The 21,489-nt window shown below is 42.2% G+C and overlaps 1 protein-coding gene across 5 annotated transcripts in view; it reads right to left on the bottom strand.

The window, feature by feature from the left end:
- Nrp1 (neuropilin 1) overlaps positions 1-21,489 on the bottom strand; it is a 147,123-nt gene that overhangs the window by 17,843 nt on the left and 107,791 nt on the right. For 4 of the 5 annotated variants that reach the window (XM_021169251.2, XM_021169250.2, XM_021169249.2 and 1 more), the window contains 3 exons: positions 19,019-19,350; positions 11,511-11,655; positions 6,768-6,872 (listed from right to left, as the gene is read on the bottom strand). In XM_021169251.2, the coding sequence (XP_021024910.1) occupies positions 6,768-6,872; positions 11,511-11,655; positions 19,019-19,350 (582 nt within the window). The remainder of the gene's footprint in view (positions 1-6,767; positions 6,873-11,510; positions 11,656-19,018; positions 19,351-21,489) is intronic. The other variant, XM_021169252.2, reaches the window with a different exon arrangement.

Genomic DNA, 21,489 nt, shown 5'->3' with positions numbered 1-21,489 from the left:
TGGATGCTAGAAGATAATCTGAGGTGTCATGTCAGAAATATCACTTGGCTCCTTTGAAACAGGGTTACACAAGTAGGCTAGATTGGCTGGCTAGTGAGTCCCAGGGACTCATTCCCCACCTACAAGCTTGTACTATACTCAGCTGTGTGTGTGTGTGTGTGTGTGTGTGTATTCTAGGGGCTGACTTCAGGTCCTTAGGCTTGACAGGAAGCCCCTTATCAACTGATCTATAGTCCCAACTCTAACAGCTTTACTTAAAAAAAAAACTTACACATTTGTTTTACATTTTTTTTTTTTTGGTTTTTCGAGACAGGGTTTCTCTGTGTAGCCCTGGCTGTCCTGGCACTCACTTTGTAGACCAGGCTGGCCTCAAACTCAGAATCCGCCTGCCTCTGCCTCCCGAGTGCTTGGATTAAAGGCGTGCGCCACCACACCCAGCCTTGTTTTACAATTTTTTAAATGAACAAATAAACATTTTCTCTATGGTGTACAATATCACATATACACACTAATGTGTTAATTAGCAAATGCATTACCTGCAGCTCTCTTCTTTGCTGGTTGTGGTAGTGAAAACTCTCATAGTGATTTTCAAGTATGCCATATATCCTGGCATGTTTTATCATAAAGCATCCAGAAGGCATGAGGAGTTGGGGACTTTATGCTAGGGCTAAATATGGCATTCTGTTTCAACAGTGAAATGCCAGGGCTCTACCCTTCTCACTGACTTAAGTATTAAACTTGACCTATACCTTGAAGCATCCAATAGTTTCTAGAGTCTGAAAAGTGTGCCTTCAGGGAAGTCATGAGGTCAGTCCCCATGCGGTATTTTTAAAACTGAAGATTTAAAATGGATGGCCATGGTTCTTCCTGCTTCATTCTTTCCTATGGCATAGCTGTTTATTTTTTTTCCAAGAACAAATATTCTGCTCAGAATGTTTTGGAGAAGTGGTGGAAGGTATCTGAAGGCAAAGGGGATAAACACTTTGTTCCAATCCCAAGGGACTTGAGGGTTGGACAGTAATTATGTGAATACTTTCAGCTTTGATTCAGCCTAGGACTTCCTTGGGAATCTCTGTCAGGGGATGGGTTGTAGCCTTTTACAGACTTTAACTTTCTTCTGTGTGGTTGTTCTGCCTTCCCCACTCACCATCAGTCTAGGCTGTTCTAAGTAGTGTTCTCTCACTCTGTGTGTGTGTGTCATTCTTGCATATGAAGATACATTCATATCTATACATGTGTGTCAGTGTGTCCATGAATGTGTGTGATATAGTATACAGAAGCAACAGGTTAATCTCAGATGTCAATATTACCTTGAGTCATTACCTTAGAGATGGGGTCTGTATCTAAGACCTGGAGTTTGCTGGTTAGGCTAGGCTGGCTAGCCATCAAGCCCGAGGGACCCTCCTATCTCTGCACCCCAGTGTTGGGATTATAAACACATGGCACTATAACTCATTCTTGGGAAGCAAGGACTCTACTAAGTCTTGCCAGGTCCCTAAACAGTGTTCTCAAACTTGCCACAAGAATAACCTTGATTAGTCATTGTAGTTTCCTACTTATCCCCTCAGGGACCTCAGTGGGAACAGAATCTCTGGGAGAAAAGGCCTTGAAATAAATTATTTTCCAGAGCTTCTCAGATGAGTCTTTGACTCACTGGGTCTGGGAAACAATGCTGTGCTGCTTTTTATTCAGGGGCTTAAGGGAACCATTCTTCTCTAGTGTATCTGCACAGATTCTGGTGCATGTAATGGGTCTTCTGTGTTACTGTGTATAGATAGATAGATATGTAGATAGATAGATAGATAGATAGATAGATAGATAGATAGATAGATAGATAGATAAATAGATGATAGATATGGTGTGGAAACCAGGGGTCAGCATCTTTTGCAGTGTCTTTTTCAATTGATCTCCACATTACCTTAAATTATGTATATTTTAAATGCACCGGTCTCTCTCTCTCTCTCTCTCTCTCTCTCTCTCTCTCTCTCTCTCTCTCTCTCTCTNTCTCTCTCTCTCTCTCTCTCTCTCTCTCTCTCTCTCTCTCTCTCTCTCTGTGTGTGTGTGTGTGTGTGTGTAAGCCAGAGGGCATTGGATTCCATAGAACTGGAGTTATGGGCAGTTGTAAGTTGCCTGACATGGATGCTGGGACCCAAACTCAAATTTTATACAAGCTCTTAACCATTGAGTCCTTTCCAGACTTCTCTATTTTATTTCTGAGATAGAGCCTCTTAATAATCCTAGAGTTTACTGATTTGGCTGAACTAACTGACCAACTATTGCAGGAGATCCTGTCTCTGCCTCTCTTGCATTGGGATTATAGGTGCACACTGGCACATCTGACTTTTTACGTGTATCCGAGCTTAGCTCCTCATGATTGTGTAGTAAGTGCATTGTCTGTTAAGCCATTTTCCTTGCCCCAATGAATTGATCTTCATTCCAGAGTATAAACCCTGGCCTACTTAGGGTAGAGGCATGGAGAGGCTGCAGGGTGTTCTGCCTCACTTCATGCAGATCTGTGATGATCTCTGCACAGGCCTGTCCTTTCCTACAGCTCCACAGACCAGAATTCACATTAAATGTGCTGTGATGCATTACAAAGCTGCAATATTTTGTTCTTGGAACATCTTGAGGTTTCTGAGCTGACTCTTTGCACTACCATGTCCCACTCCCAGAGTGCAAATACTAAAGGAGGGCCATATGCACATGGCCTCAGTAAAGTAGGCAGGCACTGGAAAGGAATGGATTATGCACACTGAGAGTTAAGGAGTTTCTGATGGCAGGATTGGATGGAGGCCAGAAAACATTAGCATACTGTCCCCAGTAGTCTGAGAGGAGAGAGATTCAAGGTGAACAGTCACTTTCATATCTGATACGCATGATCAGTTTTGTTACAGGCTGTAAGCTGAATTCCACTGGTGGGTCCTCGTGGCTCAAGGTGAAATTTCACCTCCCACTCACTGCCTTTCAAAAGGGTTTGCAGTTGAGCAACTTCAGGGGTTAAGCAACTTAACTTTGGCCAGAAAACAGAGATACAAGGTCTCCAGTTCCTAACAAGGGGCATAGTTCAGTTGAATGTCAGAATTATTTGTGAGTAATAGCATTTGCCTGGAGTATTTGTTCTCCATTATATCCAGACATGTCATCCCAGGAGAATTTGAACAGACTCTGAATGTCCTGATTGGATAAGTACTTGCTCAAGAGAGAATCAACTTTTTTCCCACATGCCCTACTCTTGGAGTTCAAGTGAGAAAACTCCCACTGGCTTTTATTATATTGGATACCCAAAGTCTGGCCAAAGTTGGTAGGCCTGTCACATTTAGCCAAAAGGGTAATGTGAGTCTATGCTGACTAGACCAGTGGTTCTTACCCCTGTTAATGCTGCAACATTTTAATATAGTTCCTCATGTTGTGGTGACCCCAACCATAACATTATTTCCATTGCTACTTCATAACTGTTACGAGTCAGAATGTAACAGTTATCTTTTGGAGTAGAGTTTTGTCAAAGGGGTGGGGACTCACAGGGTGGGAACCATTGCTCTAGGGGTTTAGAAGTGCTTAGGTTAGGTGAGCTCAGGATGTGTGTGTGTGTGTGTGTGTGTTTTACATATAGAGAGTTAATTAAGTCAGGTGTAAGTTTAGGAGGAATGGGTTTTGTTTGTAGAAAGTTGCCTGGGGCAGGTAGCCTCACAGAGTGAGTGTTTAACAGATGAAAGGTTGGGTTAACTGAATTCTTCTCTCTCTCTCTCTCTCTCTCTCTCTCTCTCTCTCTCTCTCTCTCTCTCTCTCTCTCTCTCTCTCTCTCACACACACACACACACTCACACACACACATTTTAATTTTGACTTTAATATAACCAATGAAAATGAAGTATGAGAATGAATAAGATTGATTATGTGTTCTTGGTGGGCTGTGGTCTGTTCATGGTCAGCCCCTGAGATTCTAACTATGGGCACAGATTTTTAGAATTGTTGAGATACACTAGTCTAAGATCTAAGAAAATAACTATTTTCTTTCTTGCCATGGCAACTTAAAAAAAAATTAAGAAGGATTTTTTTTTTTTTTCTCTACTGAAGAAACCTTTTCTGCACTGTAGGTAAAACAAAACCTTGTCCTCTCAAGGGCTGTCACTGTTTCCACTCTGAATGACATATTTTCTAGGGTCCACAGCTTGCCTCATACGCACTTTGCTCCAGGCTAACAGGCTTGCCCTATTCATTCAAAGGCTGTAGTTTCAGTTGGCTCAGTCATGAACTAACGTAAAAATGAGAAGACCATTTGTTCGGATATGAGGAGCAAATCCGAGCCTTTGTTTCTAATCAATATTAACTGACCACTCTAGGGCTCATAAGGATAAGAGCCTTCCACATAGGGCAACTGAAAAGGGTGTACTGTGATACTGAAATGCCCCCTTTTTATGAGGGACTTCACTGAGGCTGTGTTGGGCCCACAGAACCCTGAGGCTTGGGGTGGCTGGCTTACAGGCAACTCTGGGACGATTGTATGAGGTCTGGCTTGGGGATAGAACTCTTTCTATATCAGCCACAGAATTTGTTGCCTGGTGTAAAAATGCCCCTGCGTTAACTGGAATAATGTTTTATGGTTTGTGGTTATTTATATGTAAGATTTGCATTGATAGCTCATAGCAATATGATAAGTGATTGTCTTGGAAATTTGGAGGACAACAGTTTCAAGTTGATTGGGACTTAAATATAAAAGTTCTTGTTAGCTGTGCTACATTTCTGGGTTGGTTTTTTTTTTTAACCTGCATTTTACCCTGGAGCCTAGAGCTCATTCTCTCTTCCAGAGGAGAGATGTTGAAGTAATTGGAAATGAACCAAGGGACATTCCCTAAATTTTTGCTCTAATGTGTTTAGCCATCAGCCTTGCAGTATTAGAAAATTACATGATAACACCTTCAATTTTGTTCATTAAAATTCATTATGGGAGCTCTGGGTCAAGGGGTTTGGGAAGACAGTTCAGCAAAGTACTTGCTGCACAAGCCTAAGGACCTTTGATTCCCAGCACCCACATAAAAAGTTATGTGCATGAAGCTGAAAAGAAAAAGCTGAAGTGAAAAGGGGGGCAATCATGTGATCAGAAAAAAAAAAGCAAGCTGGAGTAGAGGTCTAACCGTCTGGGAACTTACCAAAGGGCCTGGGTACCTAGGGCAAGTCAGTCTCTTAGGCATCTCTATTTTGCTACAATAGCTTGTGTCTGTGTAAAGAACAACAGCCTGTACTTGCTCTTCTTGTTCTGGCCTCTTGAAGCTGGGCATGTTGCTCGATGAGGGCCAGACCCCTTCCTATGTCACTGCCAGTTTTTGTCTTTGGCCCAGAAAGGTCCCCATCCTCTGTGTTCCTGAGAGGCTGTGAGCTCAACCACCTGGTCAGGGCAAAGCTAAATCCATTCTCACATGTCATTCTATGACCACTATGTGCAAGCACAACTCTTCCATGTGTATATGTTTTGATATGGATATCAAGCCTAGCCTGATGTCTTGGTCACCCAAACCAATTACAGCTACTACAGTACACCAGACATCAACTAGCTGCCTGCATCATAGACTACCTGCACTACAATACTACAGGTGATCTCCTGCTCTGGTCCTTCCTGACATTTGTTATTGTCACCAACATTTTCCAAGTAGGATTGTGTATAAAGGCCTGGCATGAGTCTGAAGACCTTCAAAGCATGTTTCTAGGCTCTAACTGAATGTGTTAAACTACATCTGTCCAGTATGGACTCTCCTAAGAGCCAGGGAAGGATTTGTGTCTCTGCAGCCTGTGACTGTCGTTGTCTGTTTAAATCCAGTGTGGTTGTTTTTCATATGGTATAGAACAAGAAGAAAAACAGGCTTTTAAAACACAGTTAGGCACCGAAGAACATGTGTTTAACCCCAGAGTGAGGTAGGTAGACACAGAAAGCTCTTTAGAGCTAAGTGGTCAGCCAAACTAGAGACTCTCCAGGTTTAGTGTGAGACTCTGGCTCCTAAAAATAAAAAGGAACAAATTGAGGAAGATGTTCAGTGTCCACTTCTGACTTTCACAAGCACATGCATATACAAAATAAAACAAATGTCAGATTTTCTGTCCTACTTAGTCTTAAGGGTCCTGTGATACATTCTTGCAAAATCAGGGTATGAATTTTAGTGCCTTGGCCAATTTTGAAGTGGACAATCCCATCTCTGCATTTATTAATTTACTCTGCTACTCTGAGTGGAAAGAGTGGTTTCTTTGTAGCTTTTGTGGTTTTGGGCAGCGTGAGAGTAGCAACAGGCAAACCCCAAGATACTGGTGCACTCCCTCCCACCTGAGGCATCTGCCAGCAGGGCTGATGTGATCTGGCCTTAGTAAATTTCAATATTAAATGATTTACAAAATCCTAACTTAAAAGCTGCATTAAAATTAGAAGTCTAATTCGATCAATTTGTTGGATAAAGTCTCCACTCAAACAATTTTGTCCTCATTAGGAAAGGAAAGTGAACGCTTCCCAGTGTGCGGTTGGGGATGGGAGGTGTGCATGCCACAATGGGAGGAGTTGCCTGGCGATGAACTCAGCACACCCAGCTCTAAAAACAGATGCAGCCACCAGGAGTAATGTGTTTACATGAGTGGCATGAGGAAATGAAGCCACACATGGGGTGGCAAGGCTCCATTCTCCAGGGGCCCTGCCAACACCCTGCCACCAACCACCATGAGTGACAAGCACACGCACAGAGGACACAGACAGACAAGGCACAATGATGGGATGAGGGTGGGCTCTGCACCTGTGAGCTGGAAGTCATCACCTGTGCCACTGTGGCAGTTGGCCTGGTCGTCGTCACACTCGTCCACTGGGTTCCCATTGGGTGTGGTTGGTCCAGCTGTAGGTGCTGAAACAAGAGCCAAGTGTTACTTCTCAAATTTCTGAAGAACCATTTTTTGAGGCTCGCTAAGACTTGTGCAGTAAACTCAACAAGCAGTGTGGAGGCCAGGGACATGTTCTGCCTCTCTCGGGAAGCTAAATATTCCTGAATTTTACAGAATGAATGAGCTGCTGAGCTTGGGTGTTTGACCCCCACCTGCTGCAGGGGCACTCAACGCATAGTTACCTATATAAACTTTTTTTTTTTCTTGCAAACCTCCTGAGTTCTCCCAGATATTTATTTGTTCATGACCCTGGAGTTAGCCCCTGTGATAGAGATTAGACCATGTTTCCTTTTATTCCTTCTTTTTTTTTTTCATTTAGCCTATATATTTTTACTTATACACAGAACTGCTGTATTGTCAGAATTTTTTAGATACATACTTAATAGGAAAAAATCACATATATGTGTATATGTATACATAGATGTAATAATTTTTAAGAAGATTCCATGAATTTGAAAGACAGCAATGAGGGAGGATATGGGAAAGTTTGGAAAGAGGAAAGGGAAGGTAGAAATGATGTAATTTTATTATTTTATTTTATTTTTTGAGTGAAAATTTGTAAACATTTTCTTTTCATATTTGTTAGAACATTTTCCTGCATGTTATATTGCTATGTTATAGCATGCATTATTTCCTAAATGGTATGAGATGGAAAACTTTTATTGAATACAAAAGCTTGTAACCGTAATTTTTTTTCAAATCCTATTTTTATTAGATATTTTCTTTATTTACATTTCAAATGTTATCCCCTTTCCTGGTTTCCCCTCTGAAAGCCCCCTATTCTCTTCCCCTTCCCCCTGCACACCAACCCACCCACTCCTGCTTCCTAATGTACCAAGAAGTTACACCCACAAATTCTATCGAGGACTCATTATTGACTAGTTTGCTGAGTTTTTAACACTGTGGTTTTCTTCTGTACAAAGGAGCACCTGTTCACACGCAGCCTTGCACCGTTCTTCATTGTTCAGAGGTTGTTCTGTTTCTCTCTAAGCAGCTTTCAACCTGAGACCCTCTGTCCCAGGCAAGTGTGTGAGCTTGGCTGCCTCCTGTGGTGTGAGGGCAGTTTACCTGTCTAGTCTTCCATGGGATTGCATCCCACTGCTGATTGAGCCCCCCTGAATCTTTGCATTTGCAGTTGAAAAGTAGCCAATATTAATCAGAGACTGCTTTTGAAGTCCTTTAAATTTGGTTCAGTCTATTTTTTTTCAACCTGTTATTCATTTTTGCAAATTGTTTAATATTTTACAGTTCTGGGGATTGTATTTCACATTACAGGACGAGAGATAAGGGTCGGGTTCTTTGATGTAAGAAGTTGGGAGTTGGATGGGAGGGTGGGGGCTCCTCTCCAGCCCTGTCCAGGAGGAATTTACCAGTCACAGCTGCTTTATTGGGAAGAACTTCACACTGTTACTGTGCTTAAGGACTGAACAGAGTTAAGAGAAACATGGAGACAGAGAGAGCTAAGTTTCTACTGTCCCAAATCCCTGACCTCAAGAAGAGTCAGGAAACCACCATGCACAGATTATACATGCTATTTAGACCCATCTCCTGGACTTTGTAAAATTAGTTGGTTAGCAAGTTCTTGGGATCTGCCTGTCTCTGCTTCCCTAGTGCTAGGATCACAAATACACACCACCATGCCCAACTTGCTTTTACATAGGTTCTGGAAATTGAACCCATGGCCTTATTCTTGAAAGGCAAAAATTTTATTCACTGTGCCATCTACCTAGCCTTTATTACTCTTTCATAAAAGCCAGTGCTTTTTCACACATACTTCTCTTTCTCCTCTCTCTGTCTGTCTGTCTCTCTCTGCCTCTGTCTCTGTCTCTGTCTCTGTCTCTGTCTCTGTCTCTGTCTCTGTCTCTCTCTCTCTCTCTCTCTCTCACACACACACACACTCTTATCCGAACACACATCCATGCACACTTCTACCTGCTGTGCACATACTCCTGGATCTATTCATTGCCATCACTGCTTCGGCAGAATGCTTTGACCATTCATGTAACTATTGTCCCTCAGCTACCAGAGTTCTTGATAACCTGCTACTTTTAATACTTTTAAGCTCTGCTTTCTCTGCTGACTTCTCATTGTGAATGGTGCTTACAAGAAGCAGCTTCATGTTGGAAGTGGTCCAAAGTAGTACCTACCATTACAAAGAGTAAGGAGTAACTAATTTTTTATGCCTCAATTTCCCTATCTGAAACTCTGGGAGTCTTTTAACTGTTGCTAAAAAAGAAAAAGAAAAAAAAAAAGAAATTTGTGTTTAAAATAGGAAAGTCCTTCAAGGCTAGGTTGGACATCATCATCTTTCCTATAGCCCTTCAGATGACCACCAAGAAGCTTAGCCCTGGTGCTCATTCGCTAGCACCAGAGTCTTTCTTTTCTCTTGCCATGATCATTAAGAAGCAGTGGGATTACTTTTCCTAGATTGTGGTTTTTTTTTTAAACCTGATTTGGGGCAGTGCTGTAGGTCCCCTAACTTACTCACTCCAGTATTGAACCTGGCAAACTGCCACAGGCTCAGTGTTTTCAACGCTCCGTTCATTCCACCTCCTAAATCACACTTCTTCCAGGATCAGGGTGAAGCACCTGCCTCAGGCCACCCCCTATCCTTTCCCAGAGGACTACACTTCTCAGTACACTGAATGAGAGCATTTCACACTTGGTCAGGATTGCTAACTGCTTCATCATTTGCTTGATCCCTGGCATGCGGTTACTGTTGCTCTGCACTGAAAGTGTTGGAAGATTAAGACTACAGACTTGAAAGCCAGGACTAAGGAAAGGGTGGGAGACAAGGTCTGATTTTAAATATACACCGAAAAGTAGCCATGTTGTGATTGATAGCCTAAAACTCTATAGTGCATACAGAACGTTTTCTATGGCATTTAACGTGCTCAGGAATGTAATTATGTTTGGGTAGCTCAACACACACATAATTTTGAAACCCGAGGAAGGTGATATTAAAAAACCTTCTTTGCAACAACTTTAAGCATGTGCTCTGTTGATTAACATCTGGGCACCAACACCAGCCATTCTCCTAGGCAACCCAGAGAAGAACCTGGAGGTGGAAAAGCTGGTGTAAGGTTACCTATTTATATACAAATCTAAGGCAGATGGGAATCCAGTGTATCAAGCAACAAATGGTATAATAACCAGCTCAAATCACTCAGCACCTCATTCCCAGGTAAGATTTTGAGTCTGAATTTGTCCTTCACGTGACCTTCATATGATAATCTGAGAAATGATGGAATGTCCTTCAGTAGACCCCACCATATCGTATACTTTATCACAAATCAAACTTTTCAGAAGCCTAAGGAATTTGTCCAGGATGTCTTGATTTCCCTCTGTCAAATACTGCTCTTGCTAGGGCAGGACGATAGTCAATACCACAGACAGAAATTTGGATGGGACAGGCCTCTAGACATATTTATTTTTATTTTAATCATTTTATTTTATTTTTATTAGAGAGAGAGAATGTGTGTGTGTGTTTATGTGTGATATATATATTGGTGCAGATAAGTATGTGAGCCCTTGTGCACATGTGGAGATCAGAGGTCAACTTGTCATGGGTCAATTCATTCTTCTATAGAGGGTCTAGGGATTGAACTCAGGTTGCCAGTCTTGCATAGCAAAAGCAATTTTCCTTCTGAGCCATCTTGGTGACCGCATTATCTACATCACTGAAACCAAAAGGAGTTGGTTAGAGGTTTTGGAAAGTGGACAGAAGGAGAGGGAGCATAGTGGTTAAAGGGCTTTACTATCCTGCAATGGAAATATTTCAGAACTAGAGAGGCAAGAAAACTGTGGGTGGACTCAAAGTAAATCTGAGCTGTTTACTTGAAAATGGTAGTACATACCATACTCTCAGCTAGTGGGAAAGCTGAGACAGGAAGATCACAAATTTGAGGCCAGCAAGACCCTCATTTCAAAAATAAATAAGTGAGATTAATTTTGTGTTATGTAATTTTCATCTCAACATTTTTGTATGTGGATGCTCAAGTGTGTGTAGGTGTGCATGTGCACACATGCATGTGAAAGCCAGAGGCAAACCTTGGCTGTTGTCCCTCAGATGTTATCCACCTTGACTTTTGAGAAGGTGTCTCTCATTAGGGATCTGCTTCTGTCTCTCCAGTGCTGGCATTACAAATGTGCACCACCACACTCAGCATTTCTCTCTTTTCTTTTTAAAATGTGGATTCTGAGGATGTAACTCAAGTCCAATGTTTGTGTGGCAAGAATTATACCAACCAACTGAGCCATCTCCCTAAAACACACACACACACACACACACACACACACACACACACACACACACACANACACACACACACACACACACACACACACACACACACACACACACACACAAGAGAGACAATCTCCTAGACTCCAAAGGGGGGAAATCAGTATAGACTACTAAAGCAAATTTGGACGCTCTGTGGCATGGACAGCTGCCAGGCCTTGCTGCCTGCCAGGCATGAAAAGCAGTTCATTCAGGGGAAAGGGTGGCAGTTTTACCACAGCACAGTCAGAGGGATAAAATGCAAGAGAAAATAAATAGAAAGGAAGAAAGCAGGAGAGACTCTGGGAACTGTAGTTACCTTCCACTTCACAGCCCAGTAGCTCCATCCTCAGCCCAAGCCCACTGTGAGTGGCTCTCTCAGGGTAGATCCTGATGAACCTTGTGGAGAGAGGTGAAAATGTCCGAAGCTCAGGTGTGTCATAGTTGTTGTTGCCTTCGAAAGACTGTGAAACAAACAAACAAACAAACAAACAGGTTAGTAAGAGAAACAGTACTAAGGGCTGGGTAGGCAGTATGTCAGGTCAAATCCTTGCCTTTCAGGGCCTTGAGTTCAAACTCCAGAATACAGGTAAAAGAAAGTTGGGCATGGTGGTATGCATTTGTGATCCCAGACAGCCTAGTCTAATTAGCTAGCCCCAGGTCAGTGAGAGACTGTCTTCAAAATATAAGGTGGAGAGTGCCAGAAGAATGACACCAGAGGTTGTCCCCTGGCCTCCATATTCATGATTATCTTTACACACACACACACACACACACACACACACACACACACAGAGAGAGAGAGAGAGAGAGAGAGAGAGAGAGATACATACATGAATATAGGTGCCCATGACCCCCTCACAAACACATACAGAGACACACACACACTCACATGCAGATAAACACACACACACAACACATGCAGATAGACAGACACAAACACACACATACACATATACACTGACACATAGACACATAGTCACACAGACAGACACATTGACACACACACACATGCAGATAGACAGACACAAACACACAAACACAGATACATAAATACACACACAGACACACACACAGAGACACACGAGGACACTCTTGATTTCTTCTTTTTATAAGACAGTATAAACTCTTCCTGTCTAAGAGGACAGTAACTGAATATGAAGTAAATGGAGCAGAAAGGTTAACCGAAGGAAAGATGTATACATTAAAAAGTTCTCAAAACCTTGCCAAAAAAAAAAAAAATCATCTTCCTGAATACTCAGGGAGCTCTAGAAGTTCCTATCTCTCTTTCTAGAGAAAGGAGGAGACTGCAAGCTGCAGAGGCAGCAGAAAATGATTAAGGGGTCCTGAAAAGGTAACACCTGTGCCCATTACATCTAGGCCTAGTTGAGGTCTGACCTCAGCCTTCTCTACTGTGACATAATCTTCATCTCTTCTTGGTTGATAACATTCCTGGACTGGACTCAGAGGTTCTTTGTTATCAGGTAAAGGAAGTTTAGAGAGAACCTGCCTGTATTTTCTGAGCTCTCTGTCCTATGCCAAAAATCCCAAGGAGGTACATTTGGGAGTGGCATTTACCCGATTTGGGTCTCTCAATCTCTCTCTCTCTCTCTCTCTCTCTCTCTCTCTCTCTCTCTCTCTCTCTCTCTCTCATGTATCTGGAACTCACCAACTGGCTATTTCTCAGCTGCCATACTGACTGTGTACATGGATTTGGGGGAGGGGATTTAACAGACCTTCTTGCTTGCATAATGAGTACTTTACACACTCAGCCACCACCCAAGCCTCCTGAATCAGGACTCTTAATAGAACAGAGAAGCAGGAAGTGAGCCTATTCCTTTAGAAATGGCTTTAGATGTGTTAAAGGGGAAAACAAAGATGGTCTAAGGACTGATCAGTGTCATTTCTCAGGAATTTTAAAATATAACCAGCTGTTGCAGAAGTTGATGATTTAATGGGATGTCTTAAAATGATACAATCACTGTATCTGTGACTCTGTATCACTTATTTGAGAAAACTGGAGGAAGATAACATAGGAAGAGACTGCTGCGTCTTGGTATAAACACACACACACACACACAGAGAGAGAGAGAGAGAGAGAGAGAGAGAGAGAGCAGGTATCATTTATATTAGATACCATATTTCGGTCAACACCCTAGTTATAGGCTCCCGATTATGCTCAAACTTGGTCCTCTTAAAGAGGATGAATTAAATCCCTGAAGAAGAAAGAATTAACTTCCTTTTGTGATGCTTGGGTTAGAAACAAGGCATTCTCTGCACTAGGGAAGGGCTCTCCCCTTAATCGTTAGCCTCAATTTAGAGATAGTTTAATGGAATCCAAAAGCTACATATCAAGACCTTGGTTTAAACCAAAAGTAGAAATCTGTTTGCTTAAGGAGTACCACCAGCTGAAGGCACAGATCAAAGGTCTTTTTACTTTAGAAGTCAACAGCAGTCTCGGTTACTAGGGACATTCCAGTGGTTGGTTGAATTACAATATGTATTGGTACCTCTCAGTCCCAGCATACCCTCACCCTGTGTGTGTGTGTGTGTGTGTGTGTGTCTATGTCTCTGTGTGTATCTATATGTGTGTATGTGTGTATGTGTATATGAGTATGTGTATGTGTGTATGTATGTGTGTGTATGTGTGTATATGCATGTGTATGTGTGTGTGTGTGTGTATGCATATGTAAATGTATGTATGAATGTGTGTGTTTATGGAGGCCAGAGGACAACTTGAGGTACTATTTCCTCAGGCATCATTTACTTCTTTTTTTTTGTTTTGATTTTTAACAGTGTCTATTGGGGTATACAGATCAGCATCCTAATAGCACCTCTATCTGGGAAGAGGCCCAAGGGATCCATCTGCCTCTGCCTCCTCGACTGCTAGGACTACAAGTGCATACCACCACAATTGACTTTTTCAAGTGGGTTATCAAATTTAGGTCCTCATGCTTGCAAGGTAAGCACTTTACCTCCAGAGCCATCTTTAGAGCCATTATAAATCTTTTATATATGAAGAAACAAAGTCACAGAGTAGTTAAGAAACTTTCCCATAGCACAGCCAGGATTCAAAGCTAGAGTGGCTTAGTAGCCATATCACTAAGATGCTCCTGCTATCAGAAATCAAGTAGTACAATCTCTTCATTTTAGTTTGCTTTTGAGGGGAGAGGGTCTTCTTATGGTACTCAGGACTGATTACAGTTCCTCTGCCTTGGCTTCCTGTGTAGCTGAGATGTCTACTGCACCCAGCCTCTAGTCTCATCACTACTAGGAAAGAACACCAAGTTCTAAGAAAAGTCTGTACTCAGGAATCATGTTGATATTCACTGATGTGCCTACAATTTGAATCAAACTGGTAACAAGATAGAGTGGCCAACCCAGCCATGCCAAGCAGAGTGGGAACACATCCAATGGGCTCAGCATCCTAACACAGCAGAATATGTGAGTATCTTGTGCATAACGTGCCATGACTAGAGGAAACATGTAGGAAGAGACAGACAAACAACTAAGGGCTCTGGGTTCTTGAAGTAAATTAACTGGCCTTTTAAACCTCAAATAAAAAAAAAAGAAAGAAAAAAAAAACAGTAGAAATCCAACATGTCAACACTAGATCTTAATTAATTTCCTTTTTAAAAAGAATACATTTGCTATCAAGGTCCTGACTCTTGATAGATCTGCAAGTGCTGTGAGTAATTGAGAATCTGACATACAGTATTGTTAGACCCAATTAAGTTGTTGTCATCAAGATGTTAATTGTAATGAAAACACCATTACTATACAGACAAGTCCTGCCTATATTGATGTGGCTAGGAAGATCAGAGGTGGAAGCACTGATATGTTTGGGATCCTGGGACCCTTTCTTCACTTTCAGCTTGGACAAAGAATGAACACAATGTGAATACATTATAAAAGTTGTCAGTGCTGAGCTGGAAAAACACCAGCAATGGTAGGATGGATGGGGGGGGGGGATGCAGAGAACAGAGGCTTGCTGAGGAATTAGTACTGGTTTCCACTAACCATTGTACTCTAGGTCTTTGGTTCCTTCTAGTCTAGAGAAGTCTAAATAATATAGTCCCTGACATGTAACCACCCTGGCAAGAAGGAAATTAAAAGAGAGATAATCATGTACTCACTCTACTTTTAGACTATTGAAAAAAAAGACCCCAAAGAATTAGAATTTCACTAGTAAATTCTGAGTGGAAAAAAAAGCCAAAGACTGGTGCTCACCAGAGTGGGATCTTGTTTCCCAGAAAGAAATTTCATACAGTTCTGAGAACTTCTCAGACCACTTTGTAACAGATATAGGAGCTTAGACAAGGGTGGGTCAGTGATGGGGGAGATCACACTTGACCAGCACTGCTTAGCCAGGCATACCTCTTGCCCTGTATTTAAACCTAAGCCTTGTGCTCACTGATAACTTTTGTTCATCTTTCGATGTGGGGTCACATTGAATAAATCTTCTTTTTCTGCTTTTTACTGTTATTTGTGATGTCCAAGACTAACCTGTTAGGCTGCAAGGGCCAGGCTCTGACCCTAACAGCTCTGGTAGAAGATACACCTTGCCAATTATACTATTGTGAGTGTGAGTGAGGGAAGGTTACAGAGGGGATTAACTCACAAAAGCATTGTTTTATCCTACAAATAGCCTTATTTCACTTTTACATGAACCATGGCTGGCATCCTCGGCAGGCAGTCAACGTTTGTACCATTAAGTAGAAAATGTTTTAAATATCTTTATATAATTTTAAAATGTAGGCTGTCAGAAATGAAAGGTTTTTACCAACTTCTATCTCTACCTTAGTGATATTATTTCAGTGGAAGGGCACACTAAGAATCATAGATTAGGCTCAATCTAAGGGATTAGACTCCATGGTTTCCAATACATAATGATGAGTATTTCATGACTTAAACCTAATGTATCAATCAGTCTCCAGCAGAAGACTTAGAGTTGAAACACACACATTAACTTCTTTGTGCAACTCTGTACTGTGTTTACTGTGGCAGGCTGACAGCTTCAGGCTCCATTGCCATGAGGGTTAGATGACAGAAAACATATGATGCTTCCTATCAGACACATATGGTGACTTGTTTGTTCCTTCAGAACCTGGTGTGAAGAACATGTCACAACAACACACCCAGCGTCGGCAGCAGCAGGGACATGGCTTTGCTGCCTATCCATGCTCTGGGATGACGTCATCGCCATTCCACTCCTTGAAGTCAGTGTTACTGAAACTTCCAGCTTCTGCTGTGTTTCCCTAAGTTCAGAAAGGTTGGATATAAAAGAGAACTAGTGAACTGGGGAGATAGTACAGTTGGGAGTTTGATTCCTAGAACCCAAGTAAAAAATGTTGAGGATGGTATCATACACCTATAATCTTATCTCTGAGGAGGCAGAGGCAGGAGGATTCCTCAGGCTTACTAGACAGCAATCTTAGCCTACCCAATGGGTTCCAGGCCTGAGAGAAACCCTGTCTCAAAACAAGGTAGATAGTGTCTGAGGAATGATAGATAAAGTACCCACTTTCTTCCACATGCTTGTGCATGGCATACCCAAGTACAGTCACACATATAAACATGCACACATACACAAAATCACAGAGGAAAGTAAAAAGGATATAAGAAAGAAGTGAACTTATAAGCTGGGGCTATAGGTCAACTAATTGGTTGGGTTTTGCCCAATATGCCCTGGAACCAGGGTTTCATTCTGCAGCACTACATACATCAAGCCAAATAGAGCATGCCTGTGATCCCAGAAGGAGGAGTAGAAAGGTCAAGGCTTACATCAGCTACCTAGTGAGTTAGGACTCTGCCACAGTTGGAGCCTACATGAGGCGCCCTGTCTCAGAAAAGAAAGTAGCCACATATAATGCTGAAATGCTTTAGAAACCACAAGTTTATTCAGGGAGGGACACAGGCAGTCTTATGCTTTCCTCAGCCAGAACACTGGTTTAGTCAGTGGTTAGTAGCTCCATCGCTGACCTGCAGACTTTGGAAGACAGGGTATTATCCTCAAAGTCACATATCTAGAGGGAGGGAAGCTGGCAGCATGGCCAGGATTACTTTCTATCTACAAGACCTTACCACACTGGTTGTAAAGTGAGAGAATGTCCCAGCCAATGAGCCGCATTCTTCACCCATTGGGGAGCAGCTTTGGATGGGTAGAAATAGAAAGTCCCAGAACAAAGACCAAATGTGTTGGTGTGCGAAGTGTCACTGGAGTATGTGAAAACCTGGGGGCGGGTCCTCAGTTTCATCCCCAATCCACTTAGGCCACCCAAGCACATTGCTGGGACCCTTTCCAACTCGATGTGGTGTGCTCAGGAAGTACAAATAAATGTAGCCAACACTGAGTAAAACCTAGTGACCAAAGCAGATCTTTTGGGTTTAAAATTTATACCACATTTTGTGAACCCTGGATATAGTAATACTGAGATCACCTTCTCTTTTCATTAGATTGGTAAGAGGTGACTGAGTTTTAAGAGGTTCTAAATTCATAAGATTATTTCTAAGTATTATCTACAATAGCTAAAAGATGGGAAAAAACATAGTATCCTTCAGCAGTGAATATATACATTAATGTGTTTATTCACATGGCAGAAGAGTATTCTGTTCTCAAAATGAAGGAAATTGGGACCCATGATACTTCAATATTACATTAAGTGAAATAAATCGGCCACGAAGTACAAAAACTGAAAGCCTGGCTTAAAGGAGGCTCCTAACTGGTTAGAACCACAGGGACAGGAAGTAGAGCCATGACATTCCAGGGAATGATGGGAGGGGGAGCTGAGAGTGATTACTGAATGTTCTCAGAGTTTCATCTTCACAAGATGAATGATCTGGAGAAGAGTTTGACTCGGATATGGATTTACATGCCATGGTCTCAATGTATGTGTGCAAAGATTCAGACAGTAAATTCCATGCATGCTGCATCACAATTGAAGATATATTTGTTTTTTTTCTTCTTGGTATTTTGAGACAAGGTCTCATTCTATAGCCCATCCTGGCCTAGAACTCACTATGTTCCCAGGCCGATTTTTTGTTTTTATTTTAGCTCAGAGATCCTCCATCTTCTGCCTCCTGAATACTGGGATTACAGACACATTTATCTCAACAATGAAAAATGTAAACTGTGTGGGAAGACACAGTTCAGTGGGAGAGTACATTTTTTTTTGCATACACTTTCTTCAGTACCATCTGTAACCCTCATGTTGGAATGGTGGACACAGGTAGACCCCAGGAGCTTACTGACAAGCCAGCATAGTCAAATCTGTGCTTCCCTGGGAAGTCTGACTTCTTCTAGGACATGAGAAGAGGCTTAAGAGATAGATTAGTTGGTAAAGTGCTTGCCATGAAAGCATGAGGACCTGAGTTTGGTCCCCAGAACTCATGCAAAAAGTTGAGTATAATAGTGCACACTTGCAATCCCAGGCTTGGGAGGTAGAGATGCAAGAATCACTGGGACTACTGGCCTAGACCTTGTCTCAGAAAACCAAGGTGGCTGGCTCCTGAGGGACCACATGCAAGGGTGACATTTGGCCTCCACACTCATGTGTGTGGTGCTTCTTGATTGCATGAAGATATGTGTATGCATGAAAAAGTGCATGTGAAAAACATACACACACAGAGAAAGAGAGTATGCACACATGTGCACAGGCACAGGCCCATAGGCACGCAGGTACATCACATGAACAAAACCAAACCACCACAAAAATTCCAGGACATGAGGATTTCACTTCTGCCATGGGCTGGAGAAATGTCTTCCTAGTGAGCTAGTGGGCAGGTCATGTCCCCAGACAGTGGGTACTCCCTACCTCAGGGCCTTACCTTAGCCTTGCGCTTGCTGTCATCCATGACAGTTTTCCAGTCAGAGCCATTGTTACTGTAGGCGATCTTAAACTTCTTCATGAACACCTTGTTTTCTCGGTGCTTCCCACCCTGAATGATGACACCTCTTACTATCTTCTCATCTCCCAGGTCCACTTGGAGCCATTCAGTGATGTATGGGTGGGGTGAGGGTGGGAGTGCCCAGCCGGTACGACTGGTCACCAGACGGATGTTTTCTGGCATCCAATTCCTGTCGGCTTGATTGGACGCTGTAATCTGGGAGTCTGAAATAAGTCCAGACACCATGCCCAACATTCCAGAGCAAGGGTAATCTAGATGTTGGGAGAAACAGACGGGCTGAGGTTATTTTCTCAGAGACACCATGCTTAGAAAGAAAACATAACCTTGTATCCATTTATATGAAATCTCTAGTCTCTGTACATTTACAGAGCCTTCTCTTCTGCAGGTCTCTTCTCTACTCTTATCCTGTCCTTAGACTCATATTCCCACAAAGAAAATCTTCATTCAGAGTGTCACTGCCAGCCCCTTTGTCCCATGATTTTTAGTTCTCCTAAGTTTAATGTCAAGCTAAGGTTCCAGTCTCTTTTGCCCCTAGAAGTTGCTCCCATTTCAAGGAGAAGTGTTGTCTACAAGGAATTTGTGGTTCATGATGGAACATGTAGTTGGAGATACTTAAGGAAATATATCCCCAAATAAGAAATTGCTGAAGCAAAATGTAATTGGTAAGGAGGTGACAAAGGGAGAGCCTGGCTCAGCATGAAGAAAGCAGAGGCATGTAGGGAGCTGAATGTCCATTTGACCTTTACCATCAACTGTTCCCAAGACCTTTTAGTTCATTTTAATGATAGGGTTTAATATAGTCTTGAAGAGACTAAAGATGACTATGAACTTCTGATTCTCCTACCTTTATCACTTGAGTGCTGAGATTACAAGAATGTGCTACTATGTTCAATTTATACTAATAGATTGCAAGCACCAGGGGTTGGTGCGTGGTAGGCAAGCTGCTACTAACTGAGCTTTATTATCAGCTCCTGTCCTTCCTTCCTCCCTGCTCCCTTTTATTGAGACAGTGTCTCTGGCTGGTTTGGAATGTACAGAGGTTCGCCTGTATCTGTCTTTTGAGTTATGAGATTAAAACCAGCCTGCACATGTATGGAGGCCCCAGACAACCTCTGCTGTTATTCCACAAGTGTCACTTGAACTCTGAGATTAAAACTTACCCCTGTGCTAGTTCTCTATTATTTCAAGAAAAAATTCTATCTAGGTTTAAAAATCACATTTTGGGTGCTGGGGAGTTAGCTCAGTTGTATCTTCAGAATCCATTTAAAAACACCAGGCACAGTAACTGACATTTGTAAACCAGCACTGGGGAGGCAGAAACAAGCAGTTCCTTGAGCTCATTGGCACCCAGCCTAGATGAATTGGTGAGCTCCCAATCCCAATGAGAGACTGTCTCAAAACAAATAAACAAATGTGGGCTGCACTTGTGGAATGACAATCGGGGTTGTTCCAGGGTCTTCACACATCTGCCTGTGCACCTCCAACATGTGTGCCTCCCATGAATTCAAACACCCGTATCTCATTTTGGATTCACATCAGCTATCTAATACATACCAGTTAACTAATTCTCCCTCACATCCTGTAGATAGATTTCCTATCATTGCCTTTGGCCAAGATGTTCAGCTTCCTCTCTCCTGATTTCAGAGGCACAACCTATGCAAATGTCAAGATGTAGTTCAAGAGTCATGGACACTTCTGCCTACTTGGGATGATTCCCCTCCTGGAAATGTGATGGCCCAGGCAGAAGTAGCTCCCAGCTGGGACAGAGATGTGCTGTGGATGGGATTATGAGTCTTGTAATCACAGATAGACTATAAACTCCCCAAGAGCAATGGAGTACATAATGGACCTCTTCACATTTTCTGTAGCAACGGGAAAGTATCCATCATTGATTGATTGATTGGTTGGTTGGTTGCTTAATAAATAACCAACACCAGTTATCTTCTTTGTAACACCATACAATTCAATTAGGGACATATAGGAGTGACAATCTAATTTTCTTTGAAACAATTCCATTCTGCATAATGTGATAAATAGCAATATAGAAAGCATAACCACCCTAAGTGATTTAAGTCCAGCCCTGTTGACCTGAAGCATGGGTCAGTCAGCACCTCTCTTCATGAGCTATACAGTTCTGATGCTATCTCTTCCACACTCGGGACTTTCAAGCAAGGCTTTGAACACTGCACATCCCAGCTCCTTGCTTGCACATTCACTGATACTAGAGAGATGAAGCACTTCCTCCCTGGGTGGGGGTAGGGCTTTTTTTTACATTCTTTCTATCCTCTAGGCCCACCTATCATCTTGCTCTTTCCACCATTTAATTTGTGGAAAACACTGACTCATCTTTAAATATTATTTTGCTTAGTCAATATTTCTGCCTGTAATTA

The sequence above is a fragment of the Mus caroli genome, chromosome 8 (assembly GCF_900094665.2).
Source record: "Mus caroli chromosome 8, CAROLI_EIJ_v1.1, whole genome shotgun sequence".
NCBI classification, from domain to species: Eukaryota; Metazoa; Chordata; class Mammalia; order Rodentia; family Muridae; genus Mus; species Mus caroli.
The sequence above is the reverse complement of the archived record's forward strand: the minus strand, read 5'-3'. Positions and strand labels throughout refer to the sequence as shown.